Source organism: Blennius ocellaris (assembly GCF_963422515.1).
Source record: "Blennius ocellaris genome assembly, chromosome: 4".
Lineage (NCBI taxonomy): Eukaryota > Metazoa > Chordata > Actinopteri > Blenniiformes > Blenniidae > Blennius > Blennius ocellaris.
The window spans coordinates 7,988,248-8,006,966 of record NC_137653.1 but is presented as its reverse complement, the minus strand read 5'-3'; the positions used below and the strand labels follow the sequence as shown (position 1 = coordinate 8,006,966).

At 39.9% G+C, this 18,719-nt stretch overlaps 1 protein-coding gene across 1 annotated transcript in view; it reads left to right on the top strand.

Moving 5' to 3' along the window:
- slc12a5a (solute carrier family 12 member 5a) overlaps positions 1 to 18,719 on the top strand; it is a gene marked incomplete at both ends in the record, with an annotated part of 155,953 nt that overhangs the window by 110,710 nt on the left and 26,524 nt on the right. The window contains 3 exons of the mRNA XM_080494677.1: positions 448 to 548; positions 1,018 to 1,155; positions 16,682 to 16,828. Coding sequence (XP_080350803.1) covers positions 448 to 548; positions 1,018 to 1,155; positions 16,682 to 16,828 — 386 coding nt within the window. The remainder of the gene's footprint in view (positions 1 to 447; positions 549 to 1,017; positions 1,156 to 16,681; positions 16,829 to 18,719) is intronic.

The window sequence follows — 18,719 nt, the reverse complement described above, 5'->3', positions numbered from 1 at the left end:
ATTCTAGGAACTTCTAATAAACGGCACTTTGAGAATGAAGAGTTCTGCTGAGGAGATATGAAACTAACAATTCGCATATGATGCGACCTTGTTGTTAAGAGTTTTGTGTGTGAGGATCAGTATTTTCAATTCATTTCCAGATTTGCTGGAAGCCATGAGCATTCAGAATATATGGCATTGCACATATCATGATTGCGTTGTTTATTAGGAATTGACTCTTGTTTCCTCTGATGGAAACACAAATCGTCCCAACAGACATCCTCCAGGTTAATTCATGTCTTTTCTCATGGCAATAAATCAATTTAAAAAAAAGAAGCACTTAAACCATATTTATTTCAACAGCTGTTGTCCTCTAAGAAAGAAATGCCTCACCAGGTTCCTCGCATTGTGCCTGCCTTGTTTAGCTCAGTCTGAAACTTAATGTGTGCCTGTGTGTGTTTCTTCTAGGTGACAGTAACCCAAAGGAGAGCAGCCCCTTCATCAACAGCAGTGATGCTGCCGCAGAGAAGAGCCAGCAATATGAGGACAAGAATATGGCCTTGTTTGCGGTACAATCCAATACTCTGCTCACACCAACACCTCGCGCGCAATCAGGCAGGATAATAAGAAGCAGGATGCACTCGTTCCCACAACTCAGTGATTGAATAGGGGCTCTGACATCGATTAATGAGGATAATTACTATGTGAAGGGCATGTGGGAACCTCAGGTTAATGCAAGCAAATCTCACACTACTACGAGAGAAGAACTCCTACAAAGCGACTTGACTCAGCATTACACTAATGCATTTACATTTACATCTCTGTGGGATAAATGGAAAGTGAGAAATAATAACAGCATTTCATTGCGCAAGGCTTTTTTGTTTCTAGTCCACATCAGTGGAAGTCATTTAATGGAATTGCTTCAAATGACCACTCATTTCCAGTTGTCTAGGATAACAATCGTCAAGTGCAGATGTGATGTTAAAGAGTTGACCAGCAGCGACGGAAACGCTGACCGCCGCCTTTCTGTCCCCGCAGGAGGAGATGGACACCAGCCCCATGGTGTCGTCTCTCCTTGGCAGCCTGGCCAACTACTCCAACCTGCCCCAAGGTAGCAAGGAGCACGAGGAGGCCGAGAACAACGAGGCCGAGTCATCGCGCAAGAAGCCCGTCAAGGTATTCATTCAGAATCCCCAGACTCAATAAAACATATAGTATTAAAACAAAATACTCAAACCCCTTTTTTCACTTTTCTATTAACTTAAATCATTTGCACACATTGTTACATATATTTACGGGTAACATGGTCTCATTTAAGATTATACTGCAAAATTATCCACAATTAATTGCCTAGTTCCTTCTAACAACTTTCCCTCTTCCCCACACCTGTCAAAGGCTGATCTTCTGACAGTTTGTTTGGTTTTTTTTTACAGATTTACAATTTTTTAAGCTCATCTACCATCCTGTTCCACAAATCCACCCCATACACTTTGCATTGCTGCAATACCCCAGAGATCAAACAAAAGTTACATTTTACACATTGCAATCTAAAATGCATAATGTTCAATGTATTCTGCTGTCTGTTTTTTAGTTCTTATAATATTCCTACCATTAACATTACAGTGATTACTTTGTATGAATATGGCAGCTCAGATTTCTGTCCATATGAAAACTGATACTGGTTTTTCAGTTTTCAATTATTATCAAATATAGACTTTTTCTCCACTTCTTCTCCTGATTTGTTCTGCTGTTGGGTGTGTTGATGCCGGCAGGAATAGTTTTACTTTTGAGGCCTTCTTTCATCACTTGATGGACATGCAGCTACATTATTAATCTTTGGGAAGCAAGTGTTCAGCCACACAGCGATATATGACACATCAAAGTGTAAATATGATCCCACAAACAGTGGAAAAAGTAATTCCAAATTACTGTGACTGACAGGCTGGTAGAAAAGTGAGCGATCCGTGTTTTAGCATTTTTCAACTTCAGCCTCGGCCATGTGATGTAACACTCAGTTTCGACATTGAGAAGCTGCAGCAGTGACAGGCTGACAGGTTTATTTATGACCTCTGACCCCGCCTGTCTTTCCAGGTGTCCAATTAGCCTGATCCCTCCCCTATATGTTCGCTCCTTTTCTCCCCTTACTGGCCTGTTTCACATTCGCACAGGTAATTCCAGATTATTCTTTTTTTTTTTTTTTTTTCCAATTCCAGCTTACATACTATATCTGGCACATGATTTTATTGTAGCTCTAGATGAGTCTAGCAGAAATACAGTGAGACCTCAGAGATGGATGGTTAGGCGGTAGATGATATTTATTGGTAAATCTATACGTTAGTAATACAAACTAATGATCATGACAAAAACTGCATGATTTTCCAGCAGATGATATATAAAATGTATGAAGAGGTTACATGCAGAGTACCTTTACAACTGTACCAGTACGCTCACTCAGCTTGTTCAGTGAATGTTTTGCGACGGTTGTGTTGGGCGTATTGATCATCAAGTTAGGAGTGTCGTTTGAAAGTTATTCGGAGGTCAAATTAGCATTCAGGTTGAAGTGACGCTTTGCAACAGAAACATTTTGCTTCTGTCATTTCCCAGGGATGCAAATACATTTGCTTTTATTTGCACATATTTTGGAGGAGTCTCTCGAACATATTTGCCTCAGCTCAAAGCACAACTCAAATTGCTTTTGAGAGCATCGACAGAAGCCTTTCTCTCTGGAAACAATTTGTGAGTTGATTAAGATAATCTACCGACATCAGTGAGGACACTTTTCACTTGAATTACTTGCTATCAAATAAATTGCTCCCATGAAAACAGACGACAGTGAGATCTGCTTACGATCAAGTGGAACGGAGACACTATGTCTGACAACAAATGTAATTTAGGCGAACTCGCCTTCAAACTGGTAGTAAAGCTACTTTCTATTATGTCCTGAGTGTACAAAATAAAGCAGGCAGCAGCTTTAGGCGACAACAGTGTACACAGGGGAGTTGGGTTTCAGCTCAGCGTGGGATTGGTTGGCAGTGGTATATTACCCCAGTAGTCCCAAATGCAAGGTGTATTTGTCCAGCTCCCCTCAGTTCAGCTTACACAGGGAGTCGGCCTAATCTCCCCACTGTCACCTCAACCTCTTCAAGACTTTAATTAGTCTGCACGCTACACCAAGCGGCTGCTTCTCCAATCAGCAGCCCATTCCGCAGGCAATCTCTCCATCGCCATGAGAGGCTTTTCATTAAGGCAGCCTGTGGCGTTTTATCGCTCACACAGCGACCCCTTTCCCCCCCTCGCTCCCTCCTCCCGATCACCTTCTCTCTCTATTCCTCACTCCACTCTCCAACTCCTTCATCATCGGCCCCTCGGGCGAGGGAGTGAGAGAGTTGTGATGGAGGCGGCGAGCCAGCTTTATTTGTCGCAGTGTGAATACCAAGATTAGAGATCTGGTCTGCGTGTGACAAGAGGCAGATGATGAGAGGTCACACGGGTTAGAATGGAAACATCACAGTTTTTTTTGTTTTTTTTTTAATTGCCGGCTAATTTTTCCTCTCTGACATCACCCGTTCAGATACAGCAGGGCGCCATGGATTGCACATTAGCCATGTCGTTCATCTGGACAACTTTCAAAGCAGCTGAATTAAACATTTCAAGCTACCAGTGGGTAATACCACTACTTGTATGTGAATTATTCAGTTAGGCAATAAAATATCCACACTTGATGATTGCAGCACTTGAGTGGTTTAACACAAAAGTAGTTAAACTGATATTTATGTAACTCTGTGGTTCTCAAAGTGTGGTGCAGGCTTCTTCCAGGGGCAGCTGATAGATGAGGCCACAAAAACAGAATCTGCCTCACCTGCAGCATGATTATTTCCTTTTCACTTTTGAGATGAATCTTTCTTTTGAATTAAATTAGTACAATATTGTAATTTGTATTGCTTCATTATATCACATATTTTTATAAGTGTATATGTTGTAAATGGTATGGAGACTAATTAGAACCAGTGCAGACTATGTGTGAAGACAATAAAAAAAAATCAATGAAATAACCTAGAAATGCAAAAATATGCATCAGTACTCACAAAACCGCTCAAATGTATCTGTAATTTAAGATTGAGATCAGACACACAAACATTCGCCTGCCCTGCCCATACAGATGTCATAGAAGTTTAGATTTAACTATATTTTCATCTTTGAGGTTATAGTTGACATCGGTGTTAAGCTATATTGTATTAAATCAAAAGGTTTCCCAGATATTTTATCTCCCTTCAGGGTATTTTTATATCAATTATCTTGTTTAATTGGTGTATTTAGTTCTCTTTCTTGCTTTTGCCTGCTGAAATTTTACTTTTTGTTCATAAAGAGGTTGCAAAGGACTATTGAAGGACAAGTCCCCCTTTGGGTTACATTGTTCTCTTCACCATGTACTTCTTCAGTGCAGTTATTAAGCTGTTCAACAAAATCTTAAGCAGCTGAAGTGGTGCAAAACATGAGCAATGACTTTTTATCATTGTAACTGTTTTTAATAACAAACTTAAAATACAGAACAAAATAATCTGAACACCATGTTTAACTAACCTTCAGCCTCTTTAGAATAAAAATATGTTCTCTTCGCATGCATTCATGTATTGCTGTACTGTTGGGTTGCCTCATATCATCTATCCATCTAATCCATGCATCCATCCACCCTTACAATGACTTCCTCCATCAGAAACACTTTAAGATTTCTCTCCTACCCATATATATACAGTACTGAAAACCAAAACTAGAGTGAAATCTCACATTATCTTGTTGCAGCATCGCCCTCCTGCATCTGCTGCTGGTGTGATCTTAAAGGAAATAAGGGGAAAAAAGAAGGGACCTTTACTGGACCTCACCTTTGCATTAACAAAAAGCCAAATTGGCTGTTGTAAATCTCGCCTAGATATGAGACCTTACATTTTCACCATTTGTTTCATAATATACCAAATTAGTCTCTCAGTCTAAGACTTTTTCTGTACAAATGCCAGAATATCTGAATCATTTTTTTTGTTCTTTATAGTTATAGAAATCAAATCAGACACAAACTCTGTTCATGAGTTTTAGAGGCGAGAAACTAATTAAAGTTATTCGCATGCATTTTTACACCACTGTATCCCAGCGTTTTATCGTCTGTCCCTTGTATCAACAAAATAAAACACATTGTATAGAATGGATGTCTTTACTTAATAAAGTCATTTTCTGGGTGATTGGGCTTGCCAAAAACTATAGTAACTTTGTCCACTTGCTCCATTTGTGGTTTTTATAGCCCCATGTTCCTCCTCATAAACATTGTTCCTCCTCTGGGTTTTTATGATCCCTGTTCTGTTCTCACCCTCTCTCCCCCTCATGCTCACCCACGCTCTCATTAGTTCGGCGTATCAGATCAGTTTTCCTATCAGATCAGTATTCCTAACCGCAGCCCCCTGAAGGATGTATCCTGATTAATGTCAATTCATACTATTTGTTACAGCAGCATGCACGTGTTGGCAGCGAAGCTAAATAGAAATTTCCCAGCTCACGCATTAGCTATTATACCAGGATGGCACGCTCGATGGAGGCTTTTTCTTCTGCACTGATTATTTATTCTTTCCTGCAGTTATTTTTACATTTGTATTTGGCTCAATTACTTTTTGGAGAATAAAAAAAAAGATAAAATGCACAGTGACATCCTCGAACCAAAAACTGATTCAATGTATCACATAATTGTGCATGACGGACTCATTCCTCATATGTAAATCTGTCATTGTCACACTAAACCATGTCATTAATCACAAGTCATCAAATGTCACAGCTGATTGTATTTTTCTACAATATCACTGTTTAAAGCATCGGTTTTTGTTGCATTTGTTTTGTTTTCCATAAAGTTAGTACATAACCAATAACCCATCAATTATCTATTCATCCACTTAGAGGCGGCTGGTGGACTAATAGAGTGCTCAGTTGCAGAGCGGGTCATCTTCCAGTAGCTGGGTTGAATTTTTGAACCCACATCTCGTCTTGTCCGTGTGTTGGAAGTGTCCTTGGGAAAGACACTGACTCCCAAGTCGCTCAGGATGGTGTGTGAACACCTTCCCTGGTAGTCACTACTATATGTGTGTGAGGTTATGCGTGAATGGACGAAGGTGTTTTTATGCCAGCACTGTTTTGCTGGCTTCAAATGCCTGTTTGTTTGTTTTTGGTATTTAGTTTTTTGTTGGAGGAAACCGAAATTCAAAGTGACAACACATCTAGATTACATCTGCTGTTGCTCTGTTTGGTTTCTCAAGCTTACTTTTAAGATAGAAGTGTGGTATTTTGAATGTGCTTCATGATAAGTAACACTACAAACACTTTAAAACCATACTTAACCAATATATATTTGAACAAGATCACAGTTCTGGTTAAGAATATGACAGCAAAGTCTTGCCACACAATATTATATCAATTTAGATATGGTAATTTTGTTTTTCTATCGTCAGCCTTTAGATCAACCAGATTGTTTCAACTATACAACACTGATAACAAATGCTTAGTTTTCTAATTCAATAGTATCAAAAGACCAGCAAAGAAAACGAAAGATGACTAATATGATCATGATCATGGTCTAAGTTTTAGCGTTTATCACATTGGCCTGTGTGCTGCTCTTTATTCTCCCCATGGATTTATTAGATTTCTATTATTTTGACACATTTTATTAAAGAAGTGCCCAGAGAAGACAAATGGATATCAGCTCAATAATTTGATGCTGTTAAATATAAAACCGGGCCCACTTGTTTGGGAGTTTTCCTAATGAGTAGATCCTCGGCACACCTGCCCTCATTTCTCTCCGGTTCCTGCTGACCCAAATTATCAAAACGCAGGAGATTCAGGGTAGCCACTTGATTTCAGCACAACACGTGCATTAGTGTATAGGGAGGGGTTTTTTTTAGGGTTTTTTTTTCAACCTTGGATCTAAACAGGTTTCACAACTGGTGGGCCCACATGAGGCTTTTGTGGAGTCTTTTAACCCAGTGTATTCTAGCAACACATGTAGGTGCTATTTTGAGGTGGCGAGCTTTCAGCACCACAGAGGACATTTGGCTACAGCATCGAGTGTTTTACAGATAACCGAACACACCCGGCCAGCTGACCGCAGAGTGACTGGTTGATCCACAGCCGGTCGGGGAGGCTGATGTTCGCTGGCCTCTCCTCTTGCTGTCTCTTTAATAATTCAGCACACCTGAGCAGAAACACATTTGCCCTATCAGCTCCTGTTTGGCTACCAGAGCGTGGAGATGGCGTTACAAGCTCCCTGTCTGCCTCTCTCTCTGTTGTTACCCCCCTCCTCCCTCCCTCCCTCCCTCCCTCCCACTTCTTTCGACCTCGCTCGCTCCACTTCACACCCCTGTCTCCACCAGTAATGGAAGTAATGAAATACTAAGTGTGGCTCCCTCTCCTCTCTTTTTCCTTTTCTTCCTGCTGAGTTTTTTTCCATAAAATCAGGTATTGAAACCAGTCACATACTGTACATACAGTATGTCACATTCATTGTAATGTGTTGCTTTGATGTATTATCAAATGTGTGAATTAATCATTGCATGCAGTGATGCCACTGATTGGCTGTCGGAAATAGAAACATCAAACACTTTCACAGTCTTGCTTTCAGGCATGTGAGCCGGCAGTAACATGAATACATTTCTATGATCAGGCCCATAAAACAGGAGCAGCTTCTGCAAGGAGTTAATAAGAACTCAGACATGCAGCACACACTGGTCCTGCTCATGAGTATAAGAAATTCCTGTAAGACATGATCTGAAATACGATGCTGGTTTTGTCAGCCTAAGCAGGTTGGCAGGTTGTTCCAAACCCCGAGGCTCGGGATGGATCTTTTTCTCCCTCCTACAATTCTACTTGGATGTAGTGTGTACTGTATGTCTGCCTCTACTCCTCCTGCCCTTTTTCTCTTTAATTTCCTTTCCCCTGAGGCTTTCCAAGGATATGGAGCTGCTTTTACTTTCCTCCCTTTTCATGCCACACTTCCCCAAACTCGAGAGGGAGGGAATTGCTGGCCTCAGCAGTTCAATCTTGAAATGACACCACATGCACAATGTAGAACATGGAGAAAAGACGCTGATAGAGTGGTCAGTCACAATCTATGTGTCACTTCAAATAAAATAAAATCAAACTATATTTGTATTGGACTTTTCGTGCATTTTGCAGCACAAAGTGCTTCACATGCTTTAAAAGATATTAAAAATAAAACACAAAGATACACCCAGCACCATCACCACCTCCCTCCTACACACACACACACACACACACACCACCTTCCGTAAAACACCTGGGTGTGGAAGTAACTGAGATCTTGCTTCTTTACAAATCAGCATTTTATTCAATGAACAATGAAATGTCATCCAAAAAGCTGTCAGTAAACAAAAAAGCGGCAAAAGAGCAATCAGAGAGATAACTGGCACGGCTGTCATTCTCACAGACACCCCCACAGTGCAAAGTGCACAATTGTTACACAACAAAACCTTGTGAAATGATGCTCAGTGTATATTCTCTAATTATCCTCTTTGAGGGAACGTGCAGAAAGGGGGTGTATGGATGTAACACCCTGACTTGTGAAGGTCAGAAGTTGTGTCTCCAGACCCCTCTCACCCTCACCCACTGACTGTAAACACATTCAATGGTGCGGTCTCTGAATCTGTTCAATGCTGCAGCCTCTGTCACTGTGACGTCCATTGGTGGTTGGTGGCTGGCCTCAAACACATGTGCTGGGATTTTAAGCACATTTAACAAACATTTGCAGATTATTGGACAAGAAGAGGCCTCTACAACTGGATGCAGTAGTTTTCGTTGTGGTGTCGAGTCTTTCATTGTGAGGTTTGCATGCTCTTCCTGTGTAGGGCAGTTTGACAGTCCTGAACATTGATTTGATTAGATTGATGAGTGTAAAGATGTGCGCATCAGTGTTAATGCAACTGTTTATGATGTTTCTCAGTGTTTGATGTAATGGATGAGCAACCTGCTCAAGATCAGCTGGTATAATGGATGGATGGATGCATGGAAAGATGCATACCTCACAACAATACAGTGTTATTCAGTATAATGTTTGAATAGAATTATCTTCATAGATTCTAAAACTTTCTAAGACTTCCTGTAATTAGATTTTATCTCATGCCTTTGTTCATGTATGGCTTGACGGCGTGACAAATGAATGTAAAAAAAAACAGTGTTGGAGTATTTTCACATCGAATTGCCTACTTTCCTCTTGTAGATCGGTGTCAAATGTCTGATGACTCATCCTGCACTAGAGGGGGTGCACTGATTATGCAGTGTTTCCACTGCAACAACAGCATATCATCAGATTTTCAGTTTCACTCAGACAGATGTAATGGTACGAAAATCCAAGTCAGAGATACAGTTTAAACTTCAAGGGCAGGTGTGGAAGCATTCGTTGCCGTCACTCCTCTCCTCTGATCCACTGTGTCCCTGGTAGCACACACCTGAAAGGACACAACGTCCATCAACAATAGTTTTAAATGTTTCTCGAGATGTTTGCAATATGCATGCCAGAGCTGTCACTCAGTTCCGCACCTCCCCATCTTGTCCAAGTCCTCTTGGATTGACATGTGGTCTTGTCATTGTACACAAGATGCATCCGTTGGAAGTGGTCACAAAGGATTCCAGAGTGTGTCTCAACCAATCAGTCAGGATTCACTTTTCACAAGAGTAAAGTAGGGCCTTTAGTGTCTCTGTTCAGAAACCTCACACACAACACAATCTCGCACAACATCGACCAAGTCGAGGAAAACATTGACTTTCAAATTTCACTGCTGTGAAAGCCTGCAGATGCAAGCTATATGTGTTTGGACAATTCAACATTTTCTAAATCTACATGTGATTTTTTTTTTTTTTAAACAGCACTTTTAAGCAGTACAGCTTTAAGCAAAAAGACAAACAAAAACAACGCATCATTGCTTCACAACTTACAAACCTAAAATAGATGATTTTGCTTTTGTAAGCCAAAAAACAGTGTAAGCAGTGTTTATTTACTGCTTCAGTGGACTTCAAAGATCTGTACTTTATCAGAATTAAGTGCTGGTGATGGATACAGACCAGAAAGGAGTGAAAAGCGAGAGGGAAAAGGTGAGCAGCTAGTGGTAAGTGTGGGGCAGCAGGAGGCCGTAAATCTAAAGTGAGTGCTACTGCTGATGTATTGAAAGGTCCTGTTGTGTGCTGAGCACACCTGAGCCATGCATTCGATGGGCCAACTGCACTTCCCAGGGGGTCCGTGGGCAGCTGTGTCTTCCCAGTTCAGCAGTGCCACACTGGCCTACCTGTGGCTCTGCAGCAGTGAGTGTTCCCTTTGCTCATGGTGGCTCGCTCTCCGGGGAAATCATCACACCGCTGGCTGGCAGCCCATTAAGCACAATCTGTGTGTGTGTGTGTGTGTGTGTGTGTGTGTGTGTGTGTGTGTGTGTGTGTGTGTGTGTGTGTGTGTGTGTGTGTGTGTGTGTGTGTGTGTGTGTGTGTGTGTGTGTGTGTGTGTGTGTGTGTGTGTGTGTGTGTCGTGCACGTGTGAGCAGCATGTGTAGAGGAGGTACTGGCTCGGACTGTGTTCCCCATCCAACAAAATGAATCACCAATTGAATGGAAATAGAAAAGCTATACTTTCAACAGTCGCCCAACCTTTTCCAACAGAGTCATTGATTCAATGCATATAAAAGTGATCCATTTGTTTATGGCTATTTCTCAATATAAAGTCATTACTGACATCCATTTACCGTTTACCAATCCTCCGCAGTTGTTGTACCATACTCATGCTGTGAGACTCATTTCAAAGCCTCTCGGTATCTATTATCTGCATCGTAAATCTTACCTAACAAACAGGACTTGCAGCAGAGAAGTGCAGTTTTTTCAAAGGTTGCCTATTGTTGAATCTGGATTGTAATGTATGAGTGCTGTAAGCGACCAGAGAAACTCACAGCGAGCCATCAGAGAGGTCCTCTGCCTGATTGTGTTTCTTCATTGTGTCGGGTTACAGGCTGGGAAAAACAACATTTTGCAGTCTGCAGAGTCTCATTGCTTCTTTATTTATTTATTTTGGGGGGTTTTGTTATCCTCTTCTGTACAGTTGTGGGGCACCTTTTATATTGTTGCAACACTGCGTCAGATTTACGCACCTTTTAGGTCAGATTAGTATAATTTTCATTATTTTCAGCCACTCAACACTCTCAAACTGCCTTCCACTAAGTCTGCTGATGTGTATAAAAAGCATTAGAGGATAAAAAATAGTGTGGATGCTTTTCACTGCTGTTTAAGCTTTTTTGACAAACTATTCTGCTGAAGATTTTATCTCCTTTTTTTCCAATCCCACTATCTAACCTATGTCTGCCATTTGAATTTACAAAGCCTTATCTATGCTTGATAAAAATCAACATTCAAGGAGGATGGTTTTATTGCTGCAACTCTTTCTCAGACAACTCTTTTTTTAATACTGCAGAGGAAGTTTTATTGCAGTGAAAGAACATATAAAATATAAAGTATGTTTAACTTCTCTCTCTTCAAAAAGTGAGGGCAGTGATATAGTGATTTCTCTACATTGAGAATGGTTTAGTTTGATTCTTGGCCTTGACTTTAACCTTGTGTGAAGTTTGCACACTCTTTCTGCGCCTGTGTGACAGAACAAAGTCACTTCAGCTTTTGTAAACCCTTTATGGTCCACCTTGAAAGGACTCGGAAAGCTTCACCCCCGTGAAGGTGTTTTCTTTCTGCTGTCATATTCAACACTATGTAAATGCACACAGGCTCGCCTTTAATAACTTACCTGTTATTACAAACTGACCTCAGCTCACTATGTGCAGCGGCAGCAGTTTTTGCTCTCACAACAAAGTGCTGATGGTGGTGGGACCTTTCAGCTTTCAACACCAGACTATTAATGTATATCACACAACATGTCCCTGAAGGGCCTGCCAATGGAAACTCAAGTCTTTTTAATTACAGCATTGCCACCGGGTGGAAAAGAAAAGTGGAAAGAACATAGATTGAGGGTTTTTTCAACGAAGACCTGAGAACCTGTTTTTTTTTTGTTTGTTTTTTTATTCTAGGGATTTTTTTCATATGAATGTTCACTTTAAACATACAGTAAGTTGAAGTCAACACAATACATCGGGCTGAAATGCCAGAAAAAGCTGATTTTATAGTGGTGTTAGTAAGTTTTATGCTAATTTATGTGCACCTCCAGCTCTCTTTGCTCATAGATGCAAAAGAAAAACGTGGTGTGATTTTTGTTTGTCTTCATCTGTCTTCATCTGTTCATCTGACGGCTCCAGCAACATACAGGGTATAAAGTTGACCTTGACCTCAAGAAACAGTTTTCACTCTTATTGGTTATCAGTTAATCGGCTCTTTATAAATTCATTACGGTAAATAAATGTTAACATCCTCTATTTGCAGATGATGAAATATTCTCTGCGGCACGGTCACAGTCAGTGACAGTCTGATTTACATACCGTCAACAACAAACTGCGGATCATTATCACATAGTGGGGGATGTGACAGAGATGAACGAGGATTGTTCTCAGCTGCTCCCTCGGGCAACCTGTGGAGGCCAAGATGTGGATCTTTGATTAAAGCACAGCGAGGGTGAAGGTTGAGAGATCCCCTGCTGCGAGGATTGAGTTGTGGAATAGGTTTAGTCTTAGGTTACATTTTAGTCTCATTGAAGACGAGCGGTACGCATACAGAAAGAAAATCTGACAAGTGCATTGTAGCAACGTTTAAATAGATCTGTCACTCAAAAAAAAATCTACAGAAAATTATATCAGTAACAAATTTTAGATGTGTATTGTCACAACAGACGACATCATTATAAAACATGGAGTACAGAAGTCTGAGGGGGGAAAATTGGTATATTTGTAAAAAAAAATATATATTTTTTCTCTAAGTGAGTTTGTATCCAACAGCTTTAAAAAATAGAAAACATCCATTTTAGTTGCATAAGCACAAATTAAAAAGAATCTTTTCTCTTCACTGCTATAAAATTCAAAGAAAAAAGAAAGTATGTTTGAACTGATTTCATAGAATTCAATAGATCATGTATTAAAAATGTTGGGTTTTTTTTCCTTTTAATTGTATTATAACATAAATTACAATTCATTTTATGATTAATAAAAGTATTCAAAAGGTTGTTTGTGTAGGATTAAGAGGATTTATATTAAAAATATTGTTCCCTTCAGAATAAATAAACACAGCAACCGGTGGCTGTAAAACGCCAAAAATACAAAGTCGTTCACGTACAGAAAAGGTTTTTGTGTTTATCAGACAGCATCGTCATCTTCATGTGACAATATTAAATGCAGATATCAGGTAGTTTCTCATTGATAAAATGACATCATATTATTTGCTAAATGGACATCACTTTGTTCTGTCAGTCACATTCATCCATTCACATACTCACACATTAGAGCTGCCATGCATGTAGTTCACGAGGACGAGTAGAGAAAATAATCCAAACACCACACTAGACTGGGGGCTGACTAGATATTCTCTGTAATTATATGATATGACGGGGCAGAAGAAGCCTGTATCCGGCCCTTTTGAAGAGGGAAAAAAAAAGGTGTTGATAATTACAGCCGTGAGTGTGATGGCTCTCTTGTTCAGCTGTTTGTTCAAAGGAAATTAGAAGATGATTATATTTGTAAGGCCTGTTTGGACTTGCTCTGGCTCTGTTTCTCTCTCCAGCTTTTGCTTTCGCCTCTCTACTCCGCAAACAGTAAATTATTAATGGCGGAACGCAAGCCTCTCTAAACAAATCGCATACCGTAGCATGAGACACTGTCTTATTCATCGGATGTCAGCCACTTGTCAGGATGATTTGATTAAAGGTTTGTTTTATGAATGCAACATCTGCTGTCACTTCGCAGTGCAGGTCTTCTTTGTTTAATCCTCCTCCTGTTGTTTCTGTCCCATTAAAGAAAATTGAATTAACCGATGCTTAAAGAAACAAATTGCTGTCCATGACTGATGACCACGTATTTGAAATGTGTATAAAGTAGACTGTCATTCAATCATGCACTTTGGAACGAGTGCATATAACCAGATTTGTATCCTCAATTGATGTAATATCAAGGAACACACTGAAAAATAATTGAAATGGGGAACCTTCATATTATTTCATTATTACACAGTTTCTAAGTTTGTTCTACTTAGTTGGCCTCATCACAGTTGTATTAGAGATGGTTGTGCTTATTATTCAATAGAATAATAACTGTAGATGAAATGGAGACAGACCACTAAGTTAACTTTATGTTTTGTCTGGCCAGTTCACCGCATTAATAATCAGAAAGAAGAACAGAATAAACACACAGAAAAGTAGAACAGCAATACATGACATTACATAAGGTTCTTAATGACTTTTTCCAAGTGATGCTATTAAATGATATAATTAAATAGCCTTTTTTTTCCAACTTTGTTTTTTTTTTGTCTTTTATAACCTCTTTATGAAGTCATTCGCAGACATTTGCGGTGTCAAACACCCATTACTTGTTAAAGGGGTCAATCGAAGAGTGAAAATAACTGAAATAACTAAAACTGGATTTTTCAATCAATGTTACTGCAGTAATACATTTTTTCCCACTGTGTGTGTTTCACAATTTTAGTGAGAATAGAATTTAGCATGTGTTGTAGCTGAGAGATCGGAAATACGCCAGTGAAGGGTAATGAAATTAAATGTAATGGCATTAGCATCAAAATGTTACCATAAGGAGGAATCCAGCGATTTCCAGATTTCAGTTATTGGTATTTTTAGTTTATTCTGCATTCATTTCACTGGTCTAGCAGCATTGATGTAGCCCATGAGTCTGATGGCAAGTTCAATGCGATTGATAGAATAGACTCTAAATGCTCTTCTCCAATAACATATTTTCCTGTCATGAGCCTCAGCTAATCTGTCCTTTCCTCCTGCTGTCTCTGAGAATTTAAGATGCAGCAGAGACGGTTTGTCCGTGTGTTGTCTGTGCCGACATGACGTGACTTTAACGTCTGCATTCTCGCTTGGTGAATGGGTCATGGCTAGATATTGGCATAATTACCCTTTATTGACCAAGCTGTCCTTGAGCAGGAAATGAATATTTCTCCATTATGTCCAGGGTCAACTGATGTGTCCTTCAGATGTAATGCGATCTAATATGTCCTTCATGATGGCACATGCCCGCACACACACACACACACACACACACACACACACACACACACGTTCATACGCTGTAAATAAACAAACACAAACACACATGTGCAACTTGAAGCCTTCAGGGAGAGAAACCTCCTATTAATCAAGTACTGCAAAATACTTCCTCACGTTTCAATGCCAGTAATTGCCTTCAGTAAAACAGCCTTGAAACTGATTGTAGAACTATATGACGACATAGTCTCTTTGTCCACTGATCCAGCGCAGGGACAGCACTGCAGCTAAACCAAGTGGAACAAAGGCAAGACAAAAAAGAAAAGAAATACCATAATCTTCCATCCATGCACTGAGCAGATTGGTCCCATGGCAGCCTCGTGATCTCAAGGTTTTACTTTATTTTCTGGACTAAAAGTAACTATGTTTGAGGTCATCAGAGCGTTTACTGACTGCAGTGGGGGACATGTACACGTACTTCTATAGCAGGGCTCTCCAACTGAAATGAGCTGGGAGACACTTCAGTATACAAAATATGCTCATTTATTTCTCAAAAGGTCTCATGTTGTTTCATGAATCTTATAATAAAACAAAAGTGTAAGTGCATTTTTCCCAATTAAACTCCAACCGGGGATTTTCTTGCTGTGAAGTTAGAGAACCAGTCACTGAACCAGCAGCCAGTGTTTTCTCTTTACTTTTACAGGGAACTTGATATCAAGCCATACTTTTCATTTCATGTTCTTCTTTATTTTTGATTAAAAATGACAAAAACAGAAACCAAAAAGAGTATAATCATGTACGGCCACAGTTGCAGCAATGCACAAACCTCACTCGAGCTATTTTCTTGCTTTAGAAAACATAAGGTCTATTTGATTTATTTTTTCTATATCATGAAACCAATTTCAAGTCCACTTAAACTTTAATATATACATTGATGCGTGTTTACCACATCCATTATCCAAGTCAAACCGGAGGAGTTCAAATAACACTTTCTGTAGCAATAAGCAAAAGTAGTGGGGCACTGTAGTTTTGTATCAGCTGTAATTGATAGCATTCAGTCAATCCATTTTTTTTTCTCATGTTATGTCCAGTGCAGGCATCTAGATTAACAATAAACGCAGTATCACAGTGACAAATTGAGCCTTTTATTAATAATCTTGGGTGATGTGTGAAATCTTTCACATCGACGTGTTTTAGCTTAATGATAGTGGGACCATCTGTGTTACTCGCATCCTCATGTTGTTTTGGGAATTTTTTTGTTTTTTTTTCACAATCGCAGAATAAAAGGTGCAGCACATCAAATCTGAACACTGCTCGACCCAGCATGCACAGCTCCTATATTGACTTTAACTAATTGACTTTTCCCGGAATATGCAGCCGGACTCATTCAGTCACAGCTGCAAATCTGGGGTTTCAAGGGTTATAGCAACAGGCTGTCTTCACCCTCAGACAACACAAACAAATGACTCGGTGGTGAATGAATACTCAGGCATGTTTTACGTTTTGTCACAGTAAACTTTGGTCCTCTTCCAGGCCCCCCAGCTCGGCACTCTGATGGGCGTCTACCTGCCGTGCATCCAGAACATCTTCGGCGTGATCCTCTTCCTCAGGATGACCTGGTTGGTGGGAATCGGAGGTGTAATCGGGACTTTCGTCATTGTCTTCATGTGCTGTGCTACGGTGAGTGCTTTTGTGGTTTGCGGCCTGCTTTTGTTATTTTACTCATATATCCTGAAAATGATTATTTCACACATTTTATCAGTAGTGGCCTCATAGGAGGATATGCAGCTTTTGTTCAGAGGCTTTAGATCACATCAGCCGCTTCAACATGTGCTTAAGAAACTTTTCCATTGTTGTATTCACATTTTGGTTGTTTGGTCTCACCAAAAAAAAAATGTTCAGTGATTACCCACTCAAGATTTAATGTTTTGAAAGTGGTGGATAAGTTCATTGACATGAACTTTTTTCTTTCTTGAGACGTCATTAAAGCATCCAAGTTGCAATTTCTATGGATTCATTTCAATTTCAAACAACAACAAAAAAGTCAATTTTAAATATGAAACCCGAGGCTGATATGAAGCTTGTGTTGCAGCTCAGTATCCACATACAGTCCAGTTTGCTCTCAGAGTAAATGTAGTGTCATAATGTAAAACTACAGAGAACTCCAGCAATGCTTTTCTCAGTTTTAGTGCAAAAGAATTCCACATTCACCTTGGAAACATCCACATCTGTTGCAGTTTCTTCAAAAGGATAGAGAAGCTTTTGAAGAACCAAGAATATAATCTGAAATCCTCATCTGCACTGTTTGTCTGTACAGTCATGTTGGGGGGAAAAGCCTGTTGCTTCTCAAGTAACAACTTCTACAAAAGCTTGGAAAATTAAGAAATTATTATTTTTGTGTGGTTGGTAGTTATTTTTGTCAGTTGTTTTGAATAAAATTGTTGTATTAATATTCATTAAAAAGTAATAACCTATTTTCTTGGACCTTCCGGCAACCAGGGAATACTATTTTGCTGTTAGTTGAACAATGGTTAAAGAGTTTAGTTATTCACATCCTTTTCACTCTCAGTAAGAGGCAATATTTCTGCTTTACTTAGATATTCAAAGACATGTATTTTATGGGTTTTGTCCACTTTGCTGGATTTTGGTCATTAGTAAGAATGATTGAACCAAATCCCTATATTTGCACACGGCATAGTCTTTATCAGAAGGATCAATAAAATAAGGGAATATGTTACTGTTTAGGTTTGTACTCCCAAATTCATAGTATATCTGACTAAATCAACGTTGACGTTCATTTGAAGCTTAAGGTGCATTAGCGGAGCATATTGTAGCTATGACTACAATCACATGACATTTGCTCTAAACGCTATCTTTACAGGTGCTGGAGGTACCAAAGCAGGTTACCTTTGAGGTATGCAGAAAAAAGGAAGCTGCCACCGTTTCATAGCTGCGGTCGTGCTTTACGGACATTGCACGTTCGATCTGTGAAAAGAACAAAATAGATGATGACACACTGTGATATTCTTTGGTTTCCATTAATGTCAGAGCCATGGAGCTGTAGTCATGTGTCAGAGTGACTTTGGACTGACACCCCGTCGTGGTCTTGAGACTCGGATTACAGCAGACACCGTCCCACAGGATCGACCACGCCGCTGTCAGGGATTTGAGCCGCTGTTACAAACTGATTGTGTTTGACTTGTTTGATACATTCGATTGTCAGGAAGCATATACTATAGCTCCTCTCTGAATACTTAATATCCTGTCTATTCTCCTGAGAGGGTTTGACTTACTTCACACAGCGCCAGGAAGTAATGGGAGCACATTCGTGTTTCGGTGGACAGGGCTTTGCCTGTTTCAATCCACATTACGGTTTAATTTGGCTGTCAGAGTCGTGTATCTTCTGTCTGTTTTGCACTGTGCGTCGTGGCAGAAGTGTATGTTGGCCTGCGTGTTTGTGCAACCTAGATTCTCCTCCAGCACAGGGTGTATTTATAGAACAACCCCCTCAAATCCCAACCATGGCAAAGTTGCCTGCACAGACACACTCTGCTTCCCAATCATGTTTCTC